The sequence below is a fragment of the Chiloscyllium punctatum genome, chromosome 2 (genome assembly GCF_047496795.1).
Source record: "Chiloscyllium punctatum isolate Juve2018m chromosome 2, sChiPun1.3, whole genome shotgun sequence".
NCBI lineage: Eukaryota > Metazoa > Chordata > Chondrichthyes > Orectolobiformes > Hemiscylliidae > Chiloscyllium > Chiloscyllium punctatum.
The window spans coordinates 125,621,283-125,644,259 of NC_092740.1; the positions used below are offsets into that span (position 1 = coordinate 125,621,283).

At 39.6% G+C, this 22,977-nt stretch overlaps 1 protein-coding gene across 2 annotated transcripts; it reads right to left on the bottom strand.

Moving 5' to 3' along the window:
* Positions 1-1,240: 1,240 nt before the first annotated feature.
* Positions 1,241-16,254, bottom strand: LOC140488712 (dnaJ homolog subfamily A member 1-like). 2 transcript variants are annotated; one of them, XM_072588135.1, is made up of 10 exons: positions 16,129-16,211; positions 14,896-14,974; positions 9,750-9,897; positions 8,735-8,915; positions 6,073-6,177; positions 4,450-4,677; positions 3,656-3,770; positions 3,427-3,542; positions 2,769-2,869; positions 1,241-1,660 (listed from the first exon to the last, which is right to left on the bottom strand). In XM_072588135.1, exons 3-10 carry the CDS (start codon positions 9,879-9,881, stop codon positions 1,442-1,444), a joined length of 1,197 nt encoding a protein of 398 aa, XP_072444236.1. In that variant the 5' UTR covers positions 9,882-9,897; positions 14,896-14,974; positions 16,129-16,211; the 3' UTR covers positions 1,241-1,441. The 2 variants fall into 2 exon arrangements, with proteins under 2 accessions (XP_072444236.1, XP_072444235.1); XM_072588134.1 differs by lacking the exon at positions 14,896-14,974 and having other exon boundaries at positions 16,129-16,254.
* Between the last annotated feature and the right edge of the window lie 6,723 nt (positions 16,255-22,977).

Below are 22,977 nucleotides of genomic sequence, written 5' to 3' on the forward strand. Positions count from 1 at the left end.
GAATAAGCAATACAAGTCGCATTTCACAAAATTGTTGTTAGTGCTGTCAAAAGGCATTTGCTTTCAAGAACATTGAGCAGGTGTAGCCAATAACCCACAAACTGCTGTACACTGCTGAACATTTCTGTTGCCACTCTAGTTTTAGATTCCAGACTTTTATTGAAGATACTAATCAAGTGATGAATATGGATGTCATTAAAAACCAGTCTAGTTCATGAATGTCTTAAGATCTGCCATCCTTGTCTGCTCTGGCATGTGTGACTCCAGACCACAGGAATGTTGTTGACACTTAGCTGCCCTAAATGTACTTAGTAAGCCACTTTTCAGGGGCATTTAGGAACGAGGCAACAGATACTGACCTTGTCAGTGATGTCTATAATCCCATGAATGAATAAAGGAAGTCAATTTTCCTGTGTGCTTTTCATCTGCCTTGATTCCAGAGAATAAAAATCTCAGAATCCATAACCCTCTGGTTTAAAAACTTGATTTTCAACACTTTTAAAGAATTCCTGTTGTATGTAATAACTGATTGACCTAGTTTGTGACCTTATTTTTATTTCACAGCAAGTTGAACCCAGTGTCTATCTTGTCAAGTCAGTATTTAAAGGTAGTTAGGCATGTAAACTGAGGATTGCAAAAAAGAGATCACTGCCTGCTAGAACAATGCTTTTGTCACAGGACCCAGTCAAGTGAACCTTTAGTGCACACTCAAACTCAATACAGTACAATTTCATATCTCCAAGGATATGCTTAAGAGTTGCAAAGCCCCACATTGTTGTAACACTCTTGTGCAATAAAGATCATAGTCCTTGCAAATGAATTCTAACAGCAATCTTTTTGAATGTCATTGAGTAATTTAATGCTTTTTAAAAGCATGAGAATTTTCATACTTCATTGGCCATGTTACTCATTTAATCTCTCCTTTTGCAGTCCTGTTTACATGCCCAACTAGCTTTGTAAATATTGTATTGTGTGTCATTCAAACCAACAATCCTAACATAATATACTCTTTCTTTGCCAATTTATTGCTAGCCCTGAGATTGTATTAAGCTCCTCCTTGAAAGGGTGACAGTTCCAAGTCAGGATGATGTTTATAGCTGTATATTGATGCCATTTGGAACAGAACCGCAACAAACTATTACCCACCTCTGATTCCTTTAGCCTCAAGAACTATATCCAATTGCTCCTTAATCAGTTAAGTGTTTTCATCTGATCTGTTCAGCCACATTCACAAAAAGTCTCAAGTGAAATTAGCCCCCAAAGAGCATAGTTTTATTTAAATACAAGTTTGTAGAATACACCAATAAACATTACACAAAAGCATCATCATCCAATAACAGCAAATGCAACCATGGATGTTAAGCGTGTACAATGATTGAGGTTGCAGTCTTAAGTCTTTAACAAACAAAACACAATTTGAAGTCAGAGAGAAGGCTTGTTTTTACGAGGTCTGACACTGAACTCCAGTTCTAGGGTGATCATCCTCATCATCATGATATGCTTCACCATTGTAGCGTTGCCTCGACTGCTGTGGATCAAAATCGACCAAGTCTACTTGTTCCATATCATCAGTGATATCAACCTCATGCCGTGCAGGGAGTAACTTTTCTAGAAGGGCTAGTTTATCTGTCTGGATGGAGCCATTTGGAGGAAAATTCACCTAAAATGCAAATGATTGTGTTAAGAGCAAATCTATGTTGCATATAAATTTGAGAAGTTAGCTGTCAGTTTTGTTGAGACAGGCCTATACCACAGGCCACGTGCAGTAAATAAGAGATTTACACCAATACAATATACCCTCAAACAATTCTGAAATAGTGATTCTATTTTTGGTGTTGCTTGAAAGATAATTTTGGCTCAGGCTATGGTAGTTCCTAAAGCTTCAAGATTCCCAATACTTATAGCATATAGAGGCTTAACAGTTGCACTAATGGCACAAATGTTGCCATTGTTCCAAGTAATACCATATCCCACAGTTCTGTTTAGGAGTGATCCAAAACAATGTCCAAGCAGCAATCAAATCCCCAGTACCACTTCCTTGATCACACAATTCCCACAATAAAAAATTAAATTTGTGATGCCAGTTTTTAAAATTAATAGGGCAAGGTTAAAGGAAGCTCTGTAACTGGTAAGAGAGGATAAGACTTCATTGCAATTTTGCTTCATAGATTCAAGAGCAAATGGTTTTGATTTTCAGGAATTTTATACATGGACCAGACTGCACAAATCTCTAGGCAAACTGATTAATGGGGGTCAATTCTGGTTTCAGCTACAGACAGATTTTTTAAATATGAAATCATCCTATGTGATTTTAACAGAATGTGAAAGCACAGGCTTATATTTCAACTCAAAAAATAAAAAAGTTATATGCAGCTTTAATAGACAAACACCTGATTTCACTAAAATGGAACTACATGTGCTGACAAAAAATTTGTAAATTAGTTCTTAGGATACATTTAAAAAGAGGCCGTTTGAAATAATGATTGACCTTGGTAATGCACACTTGCACTCAACCTCATGTACAATTTAGGAACAGTAAAAACCAGTATTCACCCCAAATGCTTCTGTGTGTATTTAAGTTCTGATGTGAAGGTGTCAGTGTTGGATTGGGGTGGACAAAATCAGAAGTTTCACAACACCAGGTTTAGTCCACAGGACTAATCTGGTGGTAAGACTTCTGCATTTAAAGTGCAGTAAACGTTGAAATCTAAAACACAAAAGCAAAGTTTGAGAAAGTTACTGAGCAGCACATAAGACATATTACATACCTTGAATTGGATGATTAGACGACCTTTTTCATATGGCCTGCGATAAATTGGCATACCCTCATTCAGCACACACTTGATATCTCCATGTTTAACAATGTGACCTGTCACAAATACAAAGAATCATCATTTAGGGAAAGATTAGATTCCCTACAGTGTGGAAACAGGCTCTTCGGACCAAGTCCACACCTACCCTCCAAAGAGTAACCCAACCAAGCCCATTCCTCTGACTAATGCACCTAACACTATGGGCAATTTAGCATAGCCAGTCTACCTAACCTGAACATCTTTGGACTGTGGGAGGAAACCCATGCAGACACAGGGAGAATGTGCAAACTCCACACAGATAGTTGCCAGAGGTTGGAATTGAACCCAAGTCCCTGGCGCTGTGAGGCTACAGTGCTAACCACTGAGCCACCGTGCTACCCTTTTCAGGTAACAAATGTAATGGAACATTTCCCATTTCAGCTAGTGAAAGTAGAATTCCTTTTATTCTAACTCAAAACAGTTTTTCTTACAACAATTAAGTCCACCATTTTCTGCTCCATCACTAGGACAATACTAATGAAAACTGTATGTTAGTAAGTAGAAAAAAAGGCACTCATGGTAATTGTTATGTGTACTACCAGACAGTCCTGTCTTTACCCAATAACCTAATTACCAGGGTGTGATGTAATGATTATTGTTCTTTTATCCAAAGTTGTGATCGGACGATGGAAGCCACACAGAGCCTCCACCAGCTCCAGTTCCATATGCATTACAAGGTCTTCACCTTGCCTAAAGCAAAAAAAAACTAAAATCAGACATGCGACAAGATATCACTGATAAGCTAGTTTTATATGTGCTACCCTCAATGAGGAGATCAGCTATTATCCTTCAAAAGACATTACCTAGTGAAGACACTGTGGTCTTTTTGATCTAGAACAATGATGATATCTCCAGGTTCCAAACCAGGTTCCTGGTCACCTTCTCCATGGAATGTTAGCTTCTGGCCATCCTTCATTCCTTTATTTCACAATAAGAAAGCAATGGTGTTAGACTGGAATCTCTCCAAAAACATTTCATTTAAAAAAAACACCTTGAAAACCAATCGCATAATATGTGAAAGCTGCAAAAGGATTAAAAGTGCCGAGCTTCATAGGGATACACACATTTGAGGGGGCAGGAGGCAAATTAAGCCAGTACACTTAAAAATAGAATTTAAAACCTAAGGCATCAGATCATGACAATGAACATAAGACTGAACAATGTTGCTCAGATATTCATACAGCTCTTGAACAATAAAATAAATTAGTCCAACTGGTCCATCCCCAACATATGGATCAATCAAAATCAGACTTAGCAAGAGCTTTCCAGCAAAACAAGTTATTTAGGCAATTTAACAAAAGCATGTCAAATACAATTATAATTCACATCCAGGCAGCTTCGGAGTACTGAAAAGAAATGGATCAGGTTATTACTGGGAGTGCAAAATCTTTGACATATTGCATAGTTTAAAAAACAAAGCACTGCACAAGGTACCGAAATAGATGAGAAAAATTCTTCCCAGCCTCTGTACAGGTCATCACATTAAACTTTGAATTGAATTTCCGCTCGGCATGAAGATGTCAGCTAGAACTGCTGACAGGAAGGAAAAGTCTCTCTCCCTGTTTCAAACCTACTATTTACAACTGTATTATCATACCTTTATCAATGTGAACTTCCAGGATCTTCTTTTCCACAACAATTTTTCTTCCACTACAATTTTTACATCTATCCTTCGGACTGATGCGCTCTCCTTGGCCATGACATTCTTGGCACACAGACTGAATTTGCTGAACCATGCCTGGTCCAATTTGGTGAATTCTTACTTGCATGCCTGATCCACGACAGACAGGACAACACTCTACAGACCCTTTCTTACCACCACGACCTATTATGGAAGGGGATAGAAAAAGAAAAAAAAGAGATGAGGAAATAGCTACAGCTTATCAAATCAAAATACCACTAGTACACATATTTCATCATTGAAAGGATATAGATTTAAAAACATATACAATTCCTGTGACAATAAGGTAGATACTGTGATCGGTCATATCAGGCGAATTATCAGAATAACTTACACCCAGCTTATATTGCTATCATGATTGCCTGTATTGAAGCCTCAGGGTACAGTCCCATCAATACCATGGTTGGGGGAGAACACAGTATTTCCCTACCTCAGCCCCACCCTCCAGAGGTTAGTGGAAAGACAAAGGGTTGTGGAGACTTGTGGCAATAAGATAATGGACTAAGTTGCAGTGATAGAAATTTTGCAATATTAGCAGTGGAGAGATTTCAAGCAAAATAAGTGATAAAACCAAAATATTGTGGATGCTTGACATCTGACAACATACTAGAACTGGATTAAAAAGTTAAGATTTTAAGCAAACGTGGAAGCACCAAGTAAGGGGTAGAAAAGAGAACAAGACAGAAGAAAGAAGCTCTTTATTAGGTGACAGCCAGCAGACAAAAGAAATAAACAAAGCTATAGGCATGTGATAAAGCAATAAAAGTAAATCTGGAGGAATTGAAAAAAAAGTGTTAAAAAAAAACAGAATCACAACACTTGGCACCTGGAAAAAAAAACACAAGTTACGATCTTAAGCTGACATGTCAAGTCCTGAAGGTCATTAAGTACCCAAAATTAAAGAGATAGCTTCGTTCCTTAAAACTCAACTGGAACAGTGTCAGAGACCAAGTACACAGAAGTCAGAATGAAAGTAGAGAGAATAATCACAAGTGTCTGTTAAGGCTATTCTTGCAGACTGAAGGGGGGGGGGTTTCTTGCAAAACAGTCGGCTATCTGTGCTTGCCATCTCCGATGTAAAGCAGAATAATTGAGGAGTAAACAGTAAACCAAATTGAAAGTACAAAAAGTTGATGTTTCACCTGATGGACTGTTTGAAGCCCTGAAGGGTGGGAAGGAAATGCACTTGCACTGGAAAGGGAGAAAGCAATTGAGGAATGTACTAGAGTGTTGTGGAGGAAATGGTTCCTTTAAAATTCCAAAAGGTACTATGTTCGATGGTGACATCACACCAGCGACAGAATGATCCATCGAATATGAAAGCCAACAAGGTGAAATATAAAAGATGAAGCAGTCAGTAGGAGTGTTCCAACTCGCCTAAATCTATGCAGACCATGTGATGAAAATATGGTGTGATAATTTGGAAAAGGCATGTGGAGATGAATCATTTCTGAATACATCTACAGTAACCCATTTGATGAAAATAAGTTCCTAAAATGATAAGTTCCAATCAGCCAACATTTCAACAAAATTACATACCTTCACATTTCTCACATATTACATTCTTCTGCAGTGCTAGTTTCCTAGTTGCACCATTGTACATGTCCTCCAATGATACAGAAAGCTGATGAACCACATTTTTCCCTGGAGATTAAAAAAAATAACTTCATCTGTCATTAAATCAACTGGAAAGGCTGTGTTCCCATGATATAATTCATATTAAAATTTCTAGGAAAAGCCTATAAAACTCCTTAACTGCACAAGTTACCAAGATCCCACAAAATAAATATCCAGTTTCAAGACTGCCTTCGTTTACTACATGGCTGCTTAGCTCAATGAGGTGGACAGCTGATTCGCAATGCAGTCATGCCAACAATGTGGGTTCAATTCCCATATCACAAGGTCGTTATGAAGATCCCACCTTCTCAACCTCACCCTTTGCTGGAGACATGGTGACTCAGGTTAATCCCCCAAGTCATCTTTTTAATGAGAGCAGCCTAATCATCCTCTGGGAATATGCAACTTTATCTTTATTACAAAATCACTTTCTCTAGCCAAGGAATGGACTGAAAAATCATTGCATTTTGCTTTCTCCATTCAGTTAATTAGAGATCAGACATTTCAAAGCATTGCTGTCAATGCCATGAGCACGCATCTGGACAGAAGTCAGACTAATAGGATTCTGCTAATGCTGAGTAAGAATACATCAAGATTGGTGCGTTAAAATTACTTCCAATACTGCTATTTCAAACTAACATTGCAAACTTCCCAACTGGAGAAAATACAAGTGTATGGCAGTGACATGGCAAAAGTTTTCAGTGTAGTTAAAAGGCACTCAAAATTGATTTCTCTCCAAACATTAAAACAGTTCACAAAAAAAATACTATCTCCAAACACTGACTAGATGCTTTCCCTAGATACAATGCTAATTGGAAATCGTAAAAAGTCGGTTCTCTCAGCTAGGCAAAGGTCTAGTAGTTAAAATCCAACTTTTACTGTAAAGGTTCAGATTGATACAGAATGGTGTAAATATTTAGAGGATAGATACATCTTTTATTTCATAATCACGTCCTTTCCCTTAAGGCAGGTCATTGACAGTTTCCATTCTTCTCTATCCTGTGCTATTCCTTTTATGCGCCGATAACTTCTATCAATTTAAGCTATCCAACAAATATTTCCCCTACCTTCCTTGAAACTTTCCTTCCAAGTAGTCTCCTTCCCTCCCTTCTTCAACCTAACTACATTCAACAAATTTGTTCATTCACTCTCCAAAGTATTGTATTTTCACATTTTTGTCTTTCTATTCTCCTCCAACCCACAATTCAAAAGATATGTACCAAGTTGGTCACTACCTATGATAAGGTTGGAGTCTCTCATTCATTCAAAACAATCCAAATCAAGATCTTTATCAACCTCCCCCCCCAAAAAAAAATGAAGATTATACTCCCATTAAGAACAAATAAATTTGGCTAGGATTTGTAAAGTAAATGTCTTTATCATCTATCCTTATTCTTTGTTGCATCTTCCATCTCTAGATATCATAGTTGCTAAATATTTGAATCTGTTTTAGTTATCTTCAAGATTGGCAAAATTTGAGGGGCCTATGGTCACTAATAGCCTGCTGCTATGGTATCCATTGCTAATAGCTCTCAAAGCACTTCTAGGAAGCACAAAATGTGGGTTATCATCTGCAAATCTAACTGACATTGATCATTTGAATTCCCCATCATCCCACAAAAAAACCATTTATTACTGCTTTCAGAGACTGGAATGAAATGATAAAGTGTCGAGAGTGCGTGGTGCTGGAAAAGCATAACAGGTCATGCAGCATCCGAGGGGCAGCAGAATTGATGTTTCAGGCAGGAGCCCTTCATCAGGAATGAGGAATCAGACTTGTGTAACTGGAAGTCTGAAATGGTAGACTGCTCATTGGCTATTCCCAATTCTGCCACCATTTGTAGTATGTACAGATTACTCATGAGTTGTTGACTCCTTTGTCTTTTCCAACGTCACTCAGGTCTGACTAGTTTAATCCACTGAACCCTCTCACAAATATTTTTTGTAGGTTTTGAAAAAAAAATTGAAGTTTCAACAGGAATTGCATTCACTTATTCCATTACTCTTCTATGCACAACAGTATTTACTTTCTTCAATACTAGCTGCACTTGCATAATATAATTCATGTACTAGAACACTGAAAACTCTGTACCAACAAGTTTCAATTTAAATGGTACACTGCTTTCCTAATCTTCCTGTCAAAAACAAAAGTTCATATTTATCCATACTATGATCCAAGTGGAAAATCTTTGCCCAGTTATATTCTTATTCCTCCTGCCACCACTACTTTACCCCAATACACACAATCAGAATGCTAATTACATCCCATTAAGAAAAAAACTTTCAGGCTCTATTGACCTTGGGTGAAATTGGATCTTCAAGCAAGTTCAGTTAGCTATTCTGATCTTGTCAGTATGATCAGTTGAACAGTTGTATCCAGAACTTGATAATTTGGCAAGTGAGATTTCCTATTTGAAACAGGTCAATTGTTTTACTACAATCCATTGTCTTACTACACATCACATTAATGCACCCACTAAGTGATAGGGGCTGTCAACTGTCTAATTTTGTTCCCACTTACTGAACTTTTTTTTAAACAATTAAAAAAGGAGTCTTCAAGAATCAGAAACAAGACAATCTCTACCTCTCCTTTCTCTGTGCATTCTGCCTCCACCACCAAAAAACATATCGAAGATGTCCATAGGCGAACCAAATCCACCACTACCGCCTCCACCCTCCTTAATAGCTTGCTCGCCACCTCGGTCATAGAGTTCTCGTTTCTTGGGATCAGACAGCACTTCATAAGCTTGAGAAATCTGTTTGAACTTGTGACAAAAGAAAACCAGTTATCCTACAAGGCCATATTGGTTTAACTACAGATACTCAGTATTAAAACTGAATGACCCAATAAGTTAATAACATTTCAATATTAGATAACAGATATCCCATTTGAAATAGTTAATATGATGGACTGTCTTTACATTAATATGCAGATTTCAAATCCACGTTTGAGCCAAATGTTTGTTAGAGAGATCTGTTAAATAAATTACCTTTACTTATCAGGTATCTGAAAATTGTTTAGATCGATGCACAGCAATTTCTCTTCATAGGTCAGTTACCACAAAAGAATCACAGGTTCACCAACCAATTCCACCTCCATTATTGTCAAACCACTAGTGAGCAATATTTCAATTTAAATGAAACCCAATATAATCAACATGACCACTGAACAAATAAATACATTACTCCCGTGGGACTAGAACATTTGATTACACCTTCATGACAATTTTAAGATAATCTTCGACTCATACAGTAGCTCATTCAAATGTGACAAGTAATATTCAAAGCAGTGCAATTCTACAATTACTCAAAAAAAAAATCTGCTGGAAAATTTGATATTCAAATTTTGCAAATAATCATTCATTTGTTTAAATGGCTGCCTTGATGACAGTTGCTGCCAGAGGTACATTCCTGAAACAGAAATAGGTGGGGGCTAAACAGATCTACTGAGTGAATCCACAGCAACAATAGTTTGCAAATTTCATAATGACAATGTAAATTAAAATTAATGTTACTAATCCCAGATAAATATAAGTAGCCCTCAACACTTTGTTGCTGTTAATGATTTGTATCAAACAGTTTTGGATAAATACACCTACCTTTTCACCTTCATTTGGATTCTTGTCAGGATGGTATTTCAGAGCTAGTTTCCTATAGGCCTTTTTGAGTTCTTCACCACTTGCATTGGGCTTAACCCCCAAAACATCATAAAATACAGTCTCCTTCACCATTTTTCACAGTAGCAGTCTGAAAACAAAAGGTTTTTTTTGAGACAAAAATAGAAAATAACTTTGCAATTGATACACACCCTGAGCTACTTCAGGACAAAAAAAAAGACATACAAAATGGGACACTAACCACAAACATTTTACAGGACACAAAAAAAAACTTAGTCAAGAAAGATAATTTTAAATAGCGTCATTACAAGGACTAAGAGAAACAGATATAGTGATGAAATTCCTAGATCACAGGTTCACAGCAGACAAAAGCACAGACATTAATTGTGGAGCAATTACAACTAGGTGTTTGCTCAAGAGGCTAGAATTGGAGTGGTATAGTGTTCTCAGTGGACTGAGGGGAAATTACAGAAACAGAAGTGCAACAAGGATGAGAATTAAAAAAATTTGAGACATTAGCTTGAAGTCAGTTTAAGCCAGGTTGGTAGCAGCAACTCGGTGAAACATAGGACAGGGACAGCACAGTTTTAGGAGACTTCAAGTTTACGGAAGGCCAAAGATTGAGCACAAAAGCTTAGGAGTAGCTTACTTTGTAATCTGTGCCTTTCGGTAGAGCTATTTTGGTACAATGGCAAGGGTAAAAATCTTGTGGCAGGATTCAGGCATGGAAATCAGAGATTGGAAGGCACAACTTGAGTTGAAGAGGTGCTTGTAATGGAGTAAAGAGCTTTTGAGGAAAGTAGTAGTGACTGCTAATTTGAAAAAGGGGTAATGCCAGGTATATAATTAAGCTAAAACGCAATTCAGACTCTTTACAAACTAGAACTGTAGTATCTGACAATACAACTGCGACCCACTATGTAGAGAGGACATGTAGAACTTCCTTCAACTGATAACACCGATTACAGGAAATGCTATAGTATCTACTCAAAAATCACACTGTAGTTATATTGGTACATGTGTGTTTCTGGAGTGAGAAACTGAATATTTGACATTCTGAGAGGCATGCCCCACATATCCCACAGACTCCTTTTAGAAGTTCCAACTCTAACTGTCAAAGAGGGAAAAACAATTTCTGCTAACAAAACCTAACACATGGTAAAGAAAGATGCAAAGCCAACTCAACCTCTCAATCATACAGCAGACAAGGGAATTAAAAAAGTCATGCAACTGAGTGAGATTACATTAATTGAATAGTGGAACAGATTCAAAGATGTGAATGACCTATTCTCATTCCCAAGATGACAATATTCATCAATTGCTTGTAATGGCTCTTGCGCTTTCACCAAAATTCTGCAAACTGAATATTTTCAATTGTTTACCCAAATTCCAATTGCAAACTATTTCTGAATCTACTTTAATTGTCCTTTCAGGTAGGGAATTTCCTCTTTCCAGTTAATTGAATGTATCAATTTGAATGGTAATTATGTCTTTACTAATTAGGTTTGAATACAAAGACTGATTTAGTATGCCCACATCTCCCTTAAGAACTTTTCTCTGGCCAAAGAGTCTGACCAAATATGATACTGACATGCTGGCAAATAGTTCAGCTGACTCTGAAAGAAAAAAAACAGGCTAAATGATCAGAATCAGCATGTTTGGCAGCATACGTGAAGACAAAAGAAGAGTTAACAGAGTTCAGGGATCTTTCTTCAGCACTAACAGCAGCTAGGACAAAGCGGTATTTATGTCGTCTATGGTATCAGGGTGGGGTGTGGAGTGGGTTTAGGTGGATAGGGAGCTTGGAGAAAGAGATACAAGTATATATAAAAGGATTCACAGAGAAAGGGATTATTGATAGCAAGCCAGGGAAGTTGATTGGTGATATTGGGGACTACGAATGGCCAAAAATGGGTTAGCATACAAAGCAAACAACTTCATGACAGGACCTGGGGTGTAAGGAGTGATTCAGAGACATGGAAGGTGTTGGTTGTGCTCTAAAATAATTAAATACAGTGGTGAATTCTGAACGCTAAAGGTCCCCAAGCAGATGAGGTGTTGTTCTTCCAAGTTGTATTGAGCGTCACTGGAGCAGTAGGCTCGAGACAAACAATTGGCATGGGAAGAGTGGTGCGCTGACGTGGCAGGTAGCTGGAAGCTCAGGCTCAGTTTTACAGATAAAACATAGGTGTTGCACATAGGAGTCACCTGTTCTACATTTTGCCTCCTTCATGAATTGGAGTCTGCCCTGCACAAATTTGGTATATCAAATTGAGAGTCGAGTGTGGGGTGCTGGAAAAGCACAGCAGGTCAGGGAACAACCTGAATGCATGAGAGCATGCCTGAATCCTGCCACAAGATTTTTACCCTTGCCATTGTACCAAAATAGCTCTAATGAAAGGAACAGATTACAAAGTAAACTACTCCTAAGCTTTTGTGCACAATCTTTGTCCTTTGACTGGTTGACCATAGAATCCTCTGCTGCCTGTCAATCAAATGAGCAGAGTGGGATTGAATTTCACTCCTATCTAGTTGTAATTAGAGCAACCGATGTTTCGGGCAAGAGTCCTCCATCGGAATGAGCGCTGCATTCTTGATGAAGGGCTCTTAATCGAAACATTGATTCTCCTGTTCCTCAGATGCTGCTTGAGCTGCTGCGCTTTTCCAGCATCACACTGTTGACTCTGATCTCCAGCATCTATCTGCAGTCCTCACCTTAGATTAGATTAGATTACTTACAGTGTGGAAACAGGCCCTTCGGCCCAACAAGTCCACACCACCCCGCCGAAGCGTACCCACCCATACCCCTAAATCTACATCGACCCCTTACCTAACACCACGGGCAATTTAGCATGGCTAATTCACCTAACCTGCACATCTTTGGACTGTGGGAGGAAACCAGAGCACCCAGAGGAAACCCACGCAGACACAGGGAGAACGTGCAAACTCCACACAGTCAGTCGCCTGAGGCAGGAATTGAACCCGGGTCTCCGGCGCTGTGAGGCAGCAGTGCTAACCACTGTGCCGCCCACTTTCTCCTACATTAGATTGAGATGCAGGCAAATCACAGCGCTATCTAAAAAAAAAAAGTGCCTGAAGCCTTGGATACTGAGGAGGGAGAAGGGATTACATGGAGTTGTCCAGGATGGCCTGGAGGAATGGTCCCTACAGAACATGGATTGTGTTTCCAGTGGAAATGGCAATTTATGGCCACTTGAATGCAGAGTCTGAAAATAACAACCAGGGTTGGGGTGGGGATGGAGTACTTACAGGAAGCAGAGTACAAAAGACATATAGTCAAAGTAGCTATGGGAATTAGAGTCATAGAGCTGTACAGCATAGAAACAGACCCTTCGGACCAACCCGTCCATGCTGACCAGATATCCCAACCCAATCTAGTCCCACCTGCCAGCACCCGGCCCATATCCCTCCAAACCCTTCCTATTCATATACCCAATCCAAATGCCTCTTCAGTGTTACAATTGTACCAGCCGTCACCACTTCCTCTGGCAGCTCATTCCATACACATACCACCCTCTGTGTGAAAAAGTTGCCCCTTAGGTCTCTTTTACATCTTTCCCCTCTCACCCTAAACCTATGCCCTCTTGTTTTGGACTCGCCGATTCCAGGGAAAAGACTTTGCCTATTTATCCTATTCATGCCCCTCAATTTTGTAAACCTCTATAAGGTCACCCCTCAGCCTCCGACGCTCCAGGGAAAACAGCCCCAGCCTGTTCAGCCTGTCCCTGTAGCTGAGATTCTCCAACCCTTACAATATACTTGTAAATCTTTTCTGACCCCTTTCAAGTTTCACAACATCTTTCCGGTAGGAAGGAGACCAGAATTGCACGCAATATTCCAACACGGGCCTAACCAATGTCCTGTACAGCCGCAAAATGACCTCCCAACTCCTGTACTCAATACTCTGACCAATAAAGGAAAGCATACCAAACACCTTCTTCACTATCCTATCTACCTGAGACTCCACTTCCAAGGAGCTATGAACCTGCACTCCAAGGTCTCTTTGTTCAGCAACACTCCCTAGGACCTTATCATTTAGTGTACAAGTCCTGCTAAGATTTGCTTTCCCAAAATGCAGCACCTCGCATTTATCTGAATTGAACACCATCTGCCACTTCTCAGCCCATTGGCCCATCTGGTCCAGATCCTGTTGTAATCTGAGGTAACCCTCTTCACTGTCCACTCCACCTCCAATTTTGGTGTTATCTGCAAACTTACTAACCATACCTGTTATGCTCGCATCCAAATCATTTACGTAAATGACAAAAAATAGAGGGCCCAACACTGATCCTTGTGGCACTCCACTGGTCACAGATCTCCAGTCTGAAAAACCACTCTCTGTCTTCTACATTTGAGCCAGTTCTGTATCCAAATGGCTAGTTTAGATTAGATTAGATTACTTACAGTGTGGAAACAGGCCCTTCGGCCCAACAAGTCCACACCGCCCCGCCGAAGCGTAACCCACCCATACCCCTACCCCTACATCTACCCCTTACCTAACACTATGGGCAATTTTAGCAATGGCCAATTCACCTAACCTGCACATCTTTTGGACTGTGGGAGGAAACCGGAGCACCCGGAGTAAACCCACGCAGACACGGGGAGAACGTGCAAACTCCACACAGTCAGTCGCCTGAGGCGGGAATTGAACCCGGGTCTCTGGCGCTGTGAGGCAGCAGTGCTAACCACTGTGCCGCCCACTAATGGCTAGTTTAGATTAGATTAGATTACTTACAGTGTGGAAACAGGCCCTTCCATGAGATCTAACGGTATTCCATGAGATCTAACCTTGCTAATCAGTCTCCCAGGGGGAACCTTGTCAAACGCCTGACTGAAGTTCATACAGATCACATCTACTGCCCTCATCAGTTAATTGGTAGGCTTGTAATAGATTTCAGTGGCCAGCCTATCTGCCGAGATGAAGAGAGACATCAAAGAAAGGAGCAGTCCCCAATTCCAGATTTTTTTGGGGGGAAAACGGGAGAGAAGTAGCACCAATGATGTTATCTATGTACCAGAGAGTGTTACAAGGAGACACCCAAGTATGAGTGGAACAAGAAATGATCCATATTCCCCATATAGACACAGCCAGGAGGAAGGAACTTACTCAGTATTCACAAAGATGTTAAGGTTTAGTTATTCGTGGAAATTGTGTAGTGATTTAGCCTTTCGTACTTGTGCAAACTCTTGGAAAGAGCAAAACAGAAATCACAGGTTATTATAAAAGTAATGCTCCATCATTCAGCAAGGTATAACTGATCTCTAAACTCCACTTTACATTTAGCCCCAGTCTTAATACCTAATTATCCACTGGCAAGTTTTGAATATACTTACAGCATCTACAGCTTTCTAGCACAGAGAACTCTAAAGATTTTTTGTTTTTCATTCAGTTTCCTCAGCTCCGCTCTAAATCGCAAACCCTGCACTGAGACACATTCCTAGCCCCAAGTTCAACACCAAGAGAAATATCCTCAGTGCATCTATCCAGCAGCTTTGATTCATACATTTCAATGAGATCAGGTCTAGTTCTTAACTCCTGACAATACAGGTTTATTCCCCTCAAGCTCGGACCACAGGGCAACTCCCTGGTCCAAAAGGAATCAGGATTGCTGTCTATAAAGCAATTATACTTCGGGTAATCTATATAAATAGTTATGTGGGTGTGGTGAAATAAATTTAAGAGATTCTCTTGAAACCTACCGGGGATTTCCAGCAAATAACATCAGGGTGAGAATTTCTTTTCAATGGAAACTGTCACCACAAACATGGGAACAGAATATCTGGGACCCTCAATAAAGGCACATGGGGCTTGAGTGGGTCACGTGATCGGTTCTGCGGAAGTGACGTTGCCGGGATCTAGGGCAAGATTCACGCCCTCGTGTTTTAATTAATGAAACAGGAACTACTCATAATTAAAATTAAAATCCTGAAAAAAAAGGTACAAAAGGTAGCTCGAAACCAACAGAGTATTACTGAAGGAAAAAACGGACAATAAGTAAAGCCAATCGGGACTAGTTATTTATATTTACGAGCCAGCGACACGTAAACGGTAAAAACCGCAACGCGGCTATTGTCCCTGAGCATCACAAAATTGAAGGATAAAACAAGACTAATTGTGGTCAGAAGTTTGAATTTCTTAAAATAAATTCTGTTAACACGCCCATCCCCAAAAGAAGTGGAAAAATTAAAACCAGAACTACTCCGATAAAAAATTTAATTTTTAAAAATCCGTTGATAATCCCGTTAAAAATCGGTTACAACAATTTAAATCACCGCCGAGATCTGATGGATGAAAACGTATTGTCAGAATCCGTTCGGGGACCCAGAAGCAGTGACTTACCAATGCGGCTCGGAGCGAAGCTCTAGTAACGCGGGGACGCTTCTAGAAATTTCTGCGCTTGCCGGTTCATCCGGGTCCTTGCGAGACCGCCTGTTGACGTAAGCCACCGGAAGTGCAGTGCCGCGGGCTCCCCAGTAAGCATGCGTAGGAGGCTGGCTGCTATTCAGGCAAGGTTAACTATCCAGCTCATGCACTCATTGCAGTAGCAGCACAACTCATTACTGAGAATGACAGAACATTCTCGAAAATTCACCATGCGCCTCCAGGTGGTGGTGGTGGTTCAGCAGATGCAGCCTTTGCTTTTACCTCTTTAAGATGAGTTGCTCAATTCGACTGAAAGCAGAATCCTTGCATTTTTAAAAATAGAAACAAAGCAGTAACTTATGAATGAGGTGGACAAATCAACCTTAATTAGTTTGTTTATTTATAAGTATTTATTTTTTTTAACAAACAGAAATTGCTGGAGAAGCTCAGCAGATCTGACAGATTTTGTAGGGAGAAATCAGAAACGTTTCGGATCCAGTGACCCTTCCTTAGAACTGATGGTAGCTAACTGGACCCGAAACGTTAACTCTAATTTCTTGCCAATGCCAGACCTACACAGCTTCTGCCGCAATTTCTGTTTTTGTTTCTGACTTGCAGCATCCACAGTTCTTCGGGTTCTGATTAATTTTTAATCTTTCCCACTCTGGGATTGTAGCACGCCATTGTGTTTCTGAGTTAAAAAGCAGCACTGAAGAAATGCTACACTACCACAGGCACGATAGATGTAAACTAAGATTGAACCCACACTCTGCAAAATATACCATTTCAGCATCTGAAAGATAAACAAAATAGTTCTCTCCGGTATCCTGGCCAATATTTATCCCTCACCTAAAGAATTATAAAGAACAAGTTATCTGACCATGTTGTCGTGTCTGTGTGAGTTTCCCATATGCAAATCAGTTGCCACATTTCCCTCATGACAATAAATCAGTCTACACTTCTAAAGTACTAGGCTGAAAATGCTTTGGGACCCTGAGAGGTTGTACAGGGCTATAAATTATGCAAAGTTGTCTCATTCAACCAGGATTATTGTGAATTTCTCTAATTTGACAACGTGTCTACTAAAACCCTCTTATCAAGAAGTACAAGTCCTTCTTGATCTAACCGCTTCACATTCTGAAAGATTACAGCCCCAAAGCGTTAAATATTCCTCTGATCATAGACCAGTCTGGACCTGCTAAATGCTTTCAGTTTTTATGTTTTTATCATTGATTAATGTATTCCCAGACTGTATGGATGAACACTGCAAAACCTGTGAAATAAATACAAAAAAATGCTGATGCTGTTGATGGTGCATTGTGTATGGAAAGCAGCACAGCAAATATTTGGGGTACATTGATTTTCTCAGAGCAAACATTTTTAGTTTTCTAATGAAAGATGATGTAGCTGAAATGGTTCCTCCATTTGCTGTTCTCCATGGATACTGTACCAGCAATGCTGAGAGTCTCCCCTTTTTTTGTTTCTGGTTGATATTCTGCATCTGCAGTATTTTAATTTCATGAAACAAAACTTGGAATTAAAATTAAAGCTTGAAATGTTTTGTAAATAACATTTGTGTTTTGTAAACAAAACATGAGAGAATATAGTTGTACATAGTTAAAAATCACACAACACCAGGTTATAGTCCAACAGGTTTAATTGGAAGCACACTAGCTTTCGAGCGACGCTCCTTCATCAGGTATCACCTGTTGGACTATAACCTGGTGTTGTGTGATTTTTAACTTTGTACACCCCAGTCCAACACCAGCATCTCCAAATCATAGTTGTACATTGTATTATTAAAAATGACATTATATCAAAATGATGGGAAAGAAAACTTGCACTTTTAGTAAATCAGAGAATGTGGGCTTCCCAGCAAGGCTAGCATTTATTGCTCATCCTTAATTACTTGTGAAGGTAGGATGAGCTGCCTTCAGGATGTACTGCAGACCACCAGAAGCAGCTTTTAGTGATCTGACTCAGTTACGTGAAGGAACAGCAATAAGTTTCCAAGTTAAGTTAAGGAAACTTGAAAGTGTTGATGTTTCATAAGCCTGATGACCTTATCTTTTTAAGTGATAGAGATTGAGAGATAGTGTCAATAAAAAAGATATGGTGAGCTCTTGCAGTGCATCTTACCCTACAGCCACTCTGCATCAGTGGTGAATTTAGTGAATGCTCATTGTGGTGAATGAAATGCTAATTGAACAGGCTACATTTCTGGATAGTGTTAGCATTACTACACACATCGAGGAAAATATTGATTCAATTTATTATTGTCACGTACCAAGATACAGTGAAAATTATTGTATTGCATGCTAACCAGACAAATCATACATTACAAAAGTACATCACAGTAATAGAACAGAATGCAGAATATAATGTTACAGCTACAGCATAGTTCCAGAGAAAGACCAACTCTAAAATCTGAGAGACCCGTTCATAAGTCTGATAATACTGGAGAACAAGCAGTTCTTAAATCTGTTGATATATGTTTTTAAACTTTTGTATCTTCTGCCTGATGGAAGAGGTTGAAAGAGAGTATAAGGGGATGGGAACAGTCTTTAATTATGTTGGCAGCTTTCCGAGGCAGTGGGAAGTATAGGTGGTGTCAATGAAAGGAAACACTGGTTTTCATGATGGACAGGGCTGCTCTCTGTAATATCTTGCAATCTTGGGAGATCAGTTGGCATACCAAGCATCCAAATAGGATGCCCTCTATGATGCATCAGTGTGGTGGCACAGTGGCTAGCACTGCTGCCTCACAGTGCCAGGGACCCAGTTTTGATTCCAGCCTTGGCAGCTTTCTGTACGGAGTTTGCACATTCTCCTCGTATCTGTGCAGGTTTCCTCCGGATGTTCCAGTTTCCTCTTATAGTCCAAAGATGTGCAAATTAGGTAGATTGACTGTGCTAAGTTGCCACGTAGGGCCCAGGGATGTATAGGTTAAGTATATTAGCCATGGGAAATAGGTAGGGGGATGGTTTTGGGTGAGATGTTCTTTTGCAGGTCAGTGTGGACCTGATGGGCAGAGTGGGCTGTTTCCATGCTGTAGGGATTCTATGAAAAGCTGGTAACTGCAGACATGCTGAATTCCCTTATCCTTCTCTTGACTATAGCATTGATATGGATGGATCAGGATAGAACTTTCATGATATTTACTCCTTGAAAGTGAAGCTTATAGCCACCTCTGTGTCAGCACTATTGATAAATACAGGGATGTGTCCTGCACTCTGCTTCCTGAAGTTAATGAACACCTCTTTTGTATTGCTGACACTGAGGGAGAGACTGTTGTCTTTACACCATGCCACTAAGCTATCTCTTTCCTTAGTCTGCCTCATTATTTTTTAACATCCACTGCTTCAGTGGTATCATCAGCAAATTTGTAAATGGAGTTACAGCTGAATTTGGCCATGTAAGTGTGAGTGTATAATGTTACAACACCGGGTAAACACTTCTGCTAATTTAAACAAGGCACACAGGAAGGCTTACTTCGCCTCGGAATGTGTTAAATTATGATTGACAAAGAACTACCAAATTTAAAGAAAAATATTAACAATTTATTCTTTAACTTCAAGTAAAAAAGAAGAGAACATTAAACAACAACTATCGACACTGAAATCCCATTTTGTCTGATTGATTTATCTATCTCCCACTCTACAACACTATACTGATCTGATAACCCCACCCCCCCCCTCCCCGAACTAAGCTTTACAAAAATATTCAAATTTCAAAACCAGTCAGCTGGGTTGATTCTCCTGTATCTTTCTGCCTTCCTTTCCTCAGTATTCTACTTCATAGATTTCAGATGAACAGTTACCTTCCAGGGAGTGATTCTGCAGGTGCAGTCTGTTAGTGCTGTTTGCCACTCTGGCTAACTGCTCAAATGCCCAATTTTATATAGCCCAACACATCGGACTATCTCATTGGTTTGATGTCATCAAAACTTAAAATTCAAATTAGATTCAATTTTGGTATCTAGGGGCATAATTTAAAGTGATTGGCCAAATTCAAATTTGTTGTGTACCACAGCAACTCAGCTCCAGCTATTTGTTTCACATCCAAGTGTTACATTTTAAATTTCTCAGCACACCCTCTGCTTTTCTAGGTCTGTGCCAACTTCCACACTCTCTTAAAGGTACAGTACACACCTACACCTTCATAACAATAAGGATTATGGCAAAGGGCTGAGTATGTAGCCTTGAAGGGCACCGGTGTTGATGATTATTGTGAAGGAGGTGTTGTCACTTATCCTTACTGATTGCGGTATGTGGGTCAGGAGTCAAGTATCCAGTTGGAGATGGGGTGGGGTGCAGAGTCCTAAGTCTTGGAATTTGGCAATGAGTTCTGTTGGAATTATGGTTTTAAGTACGGTGCTAAATTGAATAAATAGGAGCCTGACATAGGTGTCCTTGTTATCCAGATGTTCCAGGATTGAGTGTTGGGCTATGGAGATGGTGTCTGCCATGGATCTATTGTGACGGTATGGAATATTTATTCCTGATTTATACTTTGTAAATTCAAAGTTTGGTAGAAGATTTGTAGCTCGGGTGCTTGTTGTTGTGGTTCTGTTCGCCAAGCTGGGAATTTGTCTTGCAAACGTTTCGTCCCCTGTCTAGGTGACATCCTCAGTGCTTGGGAGCCTCCTGTGAAGCGCTTCTGTGCTGTTTTCTCCGGTATTTATAGTGGCCTGTCTCTGCCGCTTCCGGTTGTCAGTTCGAGCTGTCCACTGTAGTGGCCGGTATATTGGGTCCAGGTCGATGTGTTTGTTGATAGAGTCTGTGGATGAGTGCCATGCCTCTAGGAATTCCCTGGCTGTTCTCTGTTCACAGGAGGATCCTAAGCACTGAGGATGTCATCTAGACAGGGGACGAAACATTTGCAAGACAAATTCCCAGCTCGGCGAACAGAACCACAACATACTTTGTAAATGATGGGAAATCAAGAGATGGGCTAAATACTATGAGATATCAAGACTGAGAGCTGCTATTACAGCTACAATATATACATGACTGCTACAGCTAAATTTCTGGTTGCTGGTGACCCTGTCCCCCAAAACACCCCATGAAGAACAAGGAAAATGCTATATTCTTTCTTGTTGGAAATGGTCACTGCCTAGCATTAGTGTGGCTCAAATATTACTTGCCATTTATGAACTCAAGTTTGAATTTTGACAAGGTTTGCTTTGTGAGCTAAGTTGTAAATGGTCTGAACATTGTGCAATCAACAGTGAACATCCCTACTTGATCTTATGATGGAAGGAAGGTCATTAACAAAGTAGCTGAAGATAGTCATGCCTATGGCAATGTCCTGAGGAACTCCTGCAGTGATGTCCTGTGACCAAAGCTACTGGCATCCAATGAATAGACTCAACTTTCATGACTTAGGTACAGTCACATTTCATCAGAGCTGAGAAAATTTAGAGATTAGAAGTGATTAAGTGGCAAAAGGGTTGGTGGTGCGAAGCTATAGAGAGTGGTAATGGGATGAGTAGAGAAACCAAAGATGTGGCTACACGATGTGTAAAGGCAGGGTGATGACAATATTGGTCCAAAAGTGAAATCAAGAAAAAAAAAGCATTAAAGTTAAACTTACACTGAAAAGGAAATAAAACAGGCAAAGATTACAATCTGAAATTGTTAACTCAGTGTTCAGTTTGAAAGACTGTTGTGTGCCTAATCAGAAGATGAGGTCTATTCTGTAAGCTTGTGTTGATTCTCCTTGGAACATTGTAGAAAGCCAATGACAGAAAGAACAGAATTAGTGAAAGTTGAGGAATTAATATTCCAAGCAACAAGAAGTTGCAAGTTAGGCTAGTACAATGAACAAAAGTATTCAGCAAAATTGTCACCCAGTCTGTGTTTATTTTTGAATGCAGATTACATCAGAAGCACAAATTGAAAATAACGATGTTTAAAGTGGAAAGAATATATGGAGCCTTGGATGGTCAGAGTGGTAGTACAAGTGTTACATCTCAGAAGTTTGCATGGATGGCTTTGGGGATGACTGAGATAAGGACCAGAACGTTATGAAGAGAATTGTTCCTTTAAAATACTGAAATGGCAGATGTATTTGAAAATAGCAGAGGACAATATATTGAATACACAGACTGATGGCTGCTGATGAGGGGAACAAAAGGAAAGACAGCAGAACAGACAAGCAAGAAATGATACAGGCACAGTTGAAAAACCCATCTACCATGATGGATGAGTGGAATCCTGGAATGATGGAAAAAGACGACAGATCAGAAGTGCTGGTCTGAAAATCAACAGGATGAATGCAATAAAGACAGAGAACATTGGTTCAATAGTACAACTTGCATTTACACAGTGCTTTTGACATAGTAACATTAATCTTTATTTATATACTACCTTAACAATAATGAGAAGACCCAAGGCACTTCAAAAGAACATTTTAAAACAAAGTTTTACACTGAATCATTTGAGATATTAAGTCAGATGACGAAAAGTTCGCCCACATTTGTAGGTTTTAAGGAATATTTTAAAAGAGCAAAATATATTCCCAAAGTCTAGGGAGGGAAATCCAACGATTGAGACAAAGGCTATTCAAGTTACAGACACCAATGCTGAAGCAATAAAAATTCAGGGCGCATACAAGGTCAAAATTAGATATCTTCAACCACTGTGGGACTGGAGGAAATCACAAAGATGAGGAGGGGTGAGACTAAGGAAGAATTACCAGCAGCCTTGGAGTTCGGGAATCCATTTAAAATCACATGAGATGGGATTGCTCCACAAACACTCTCTGTGAACAATCCCAAAGAAGCAATTGTTCAAGATGGCAAGAAAGGTTGACTTTAAAGTT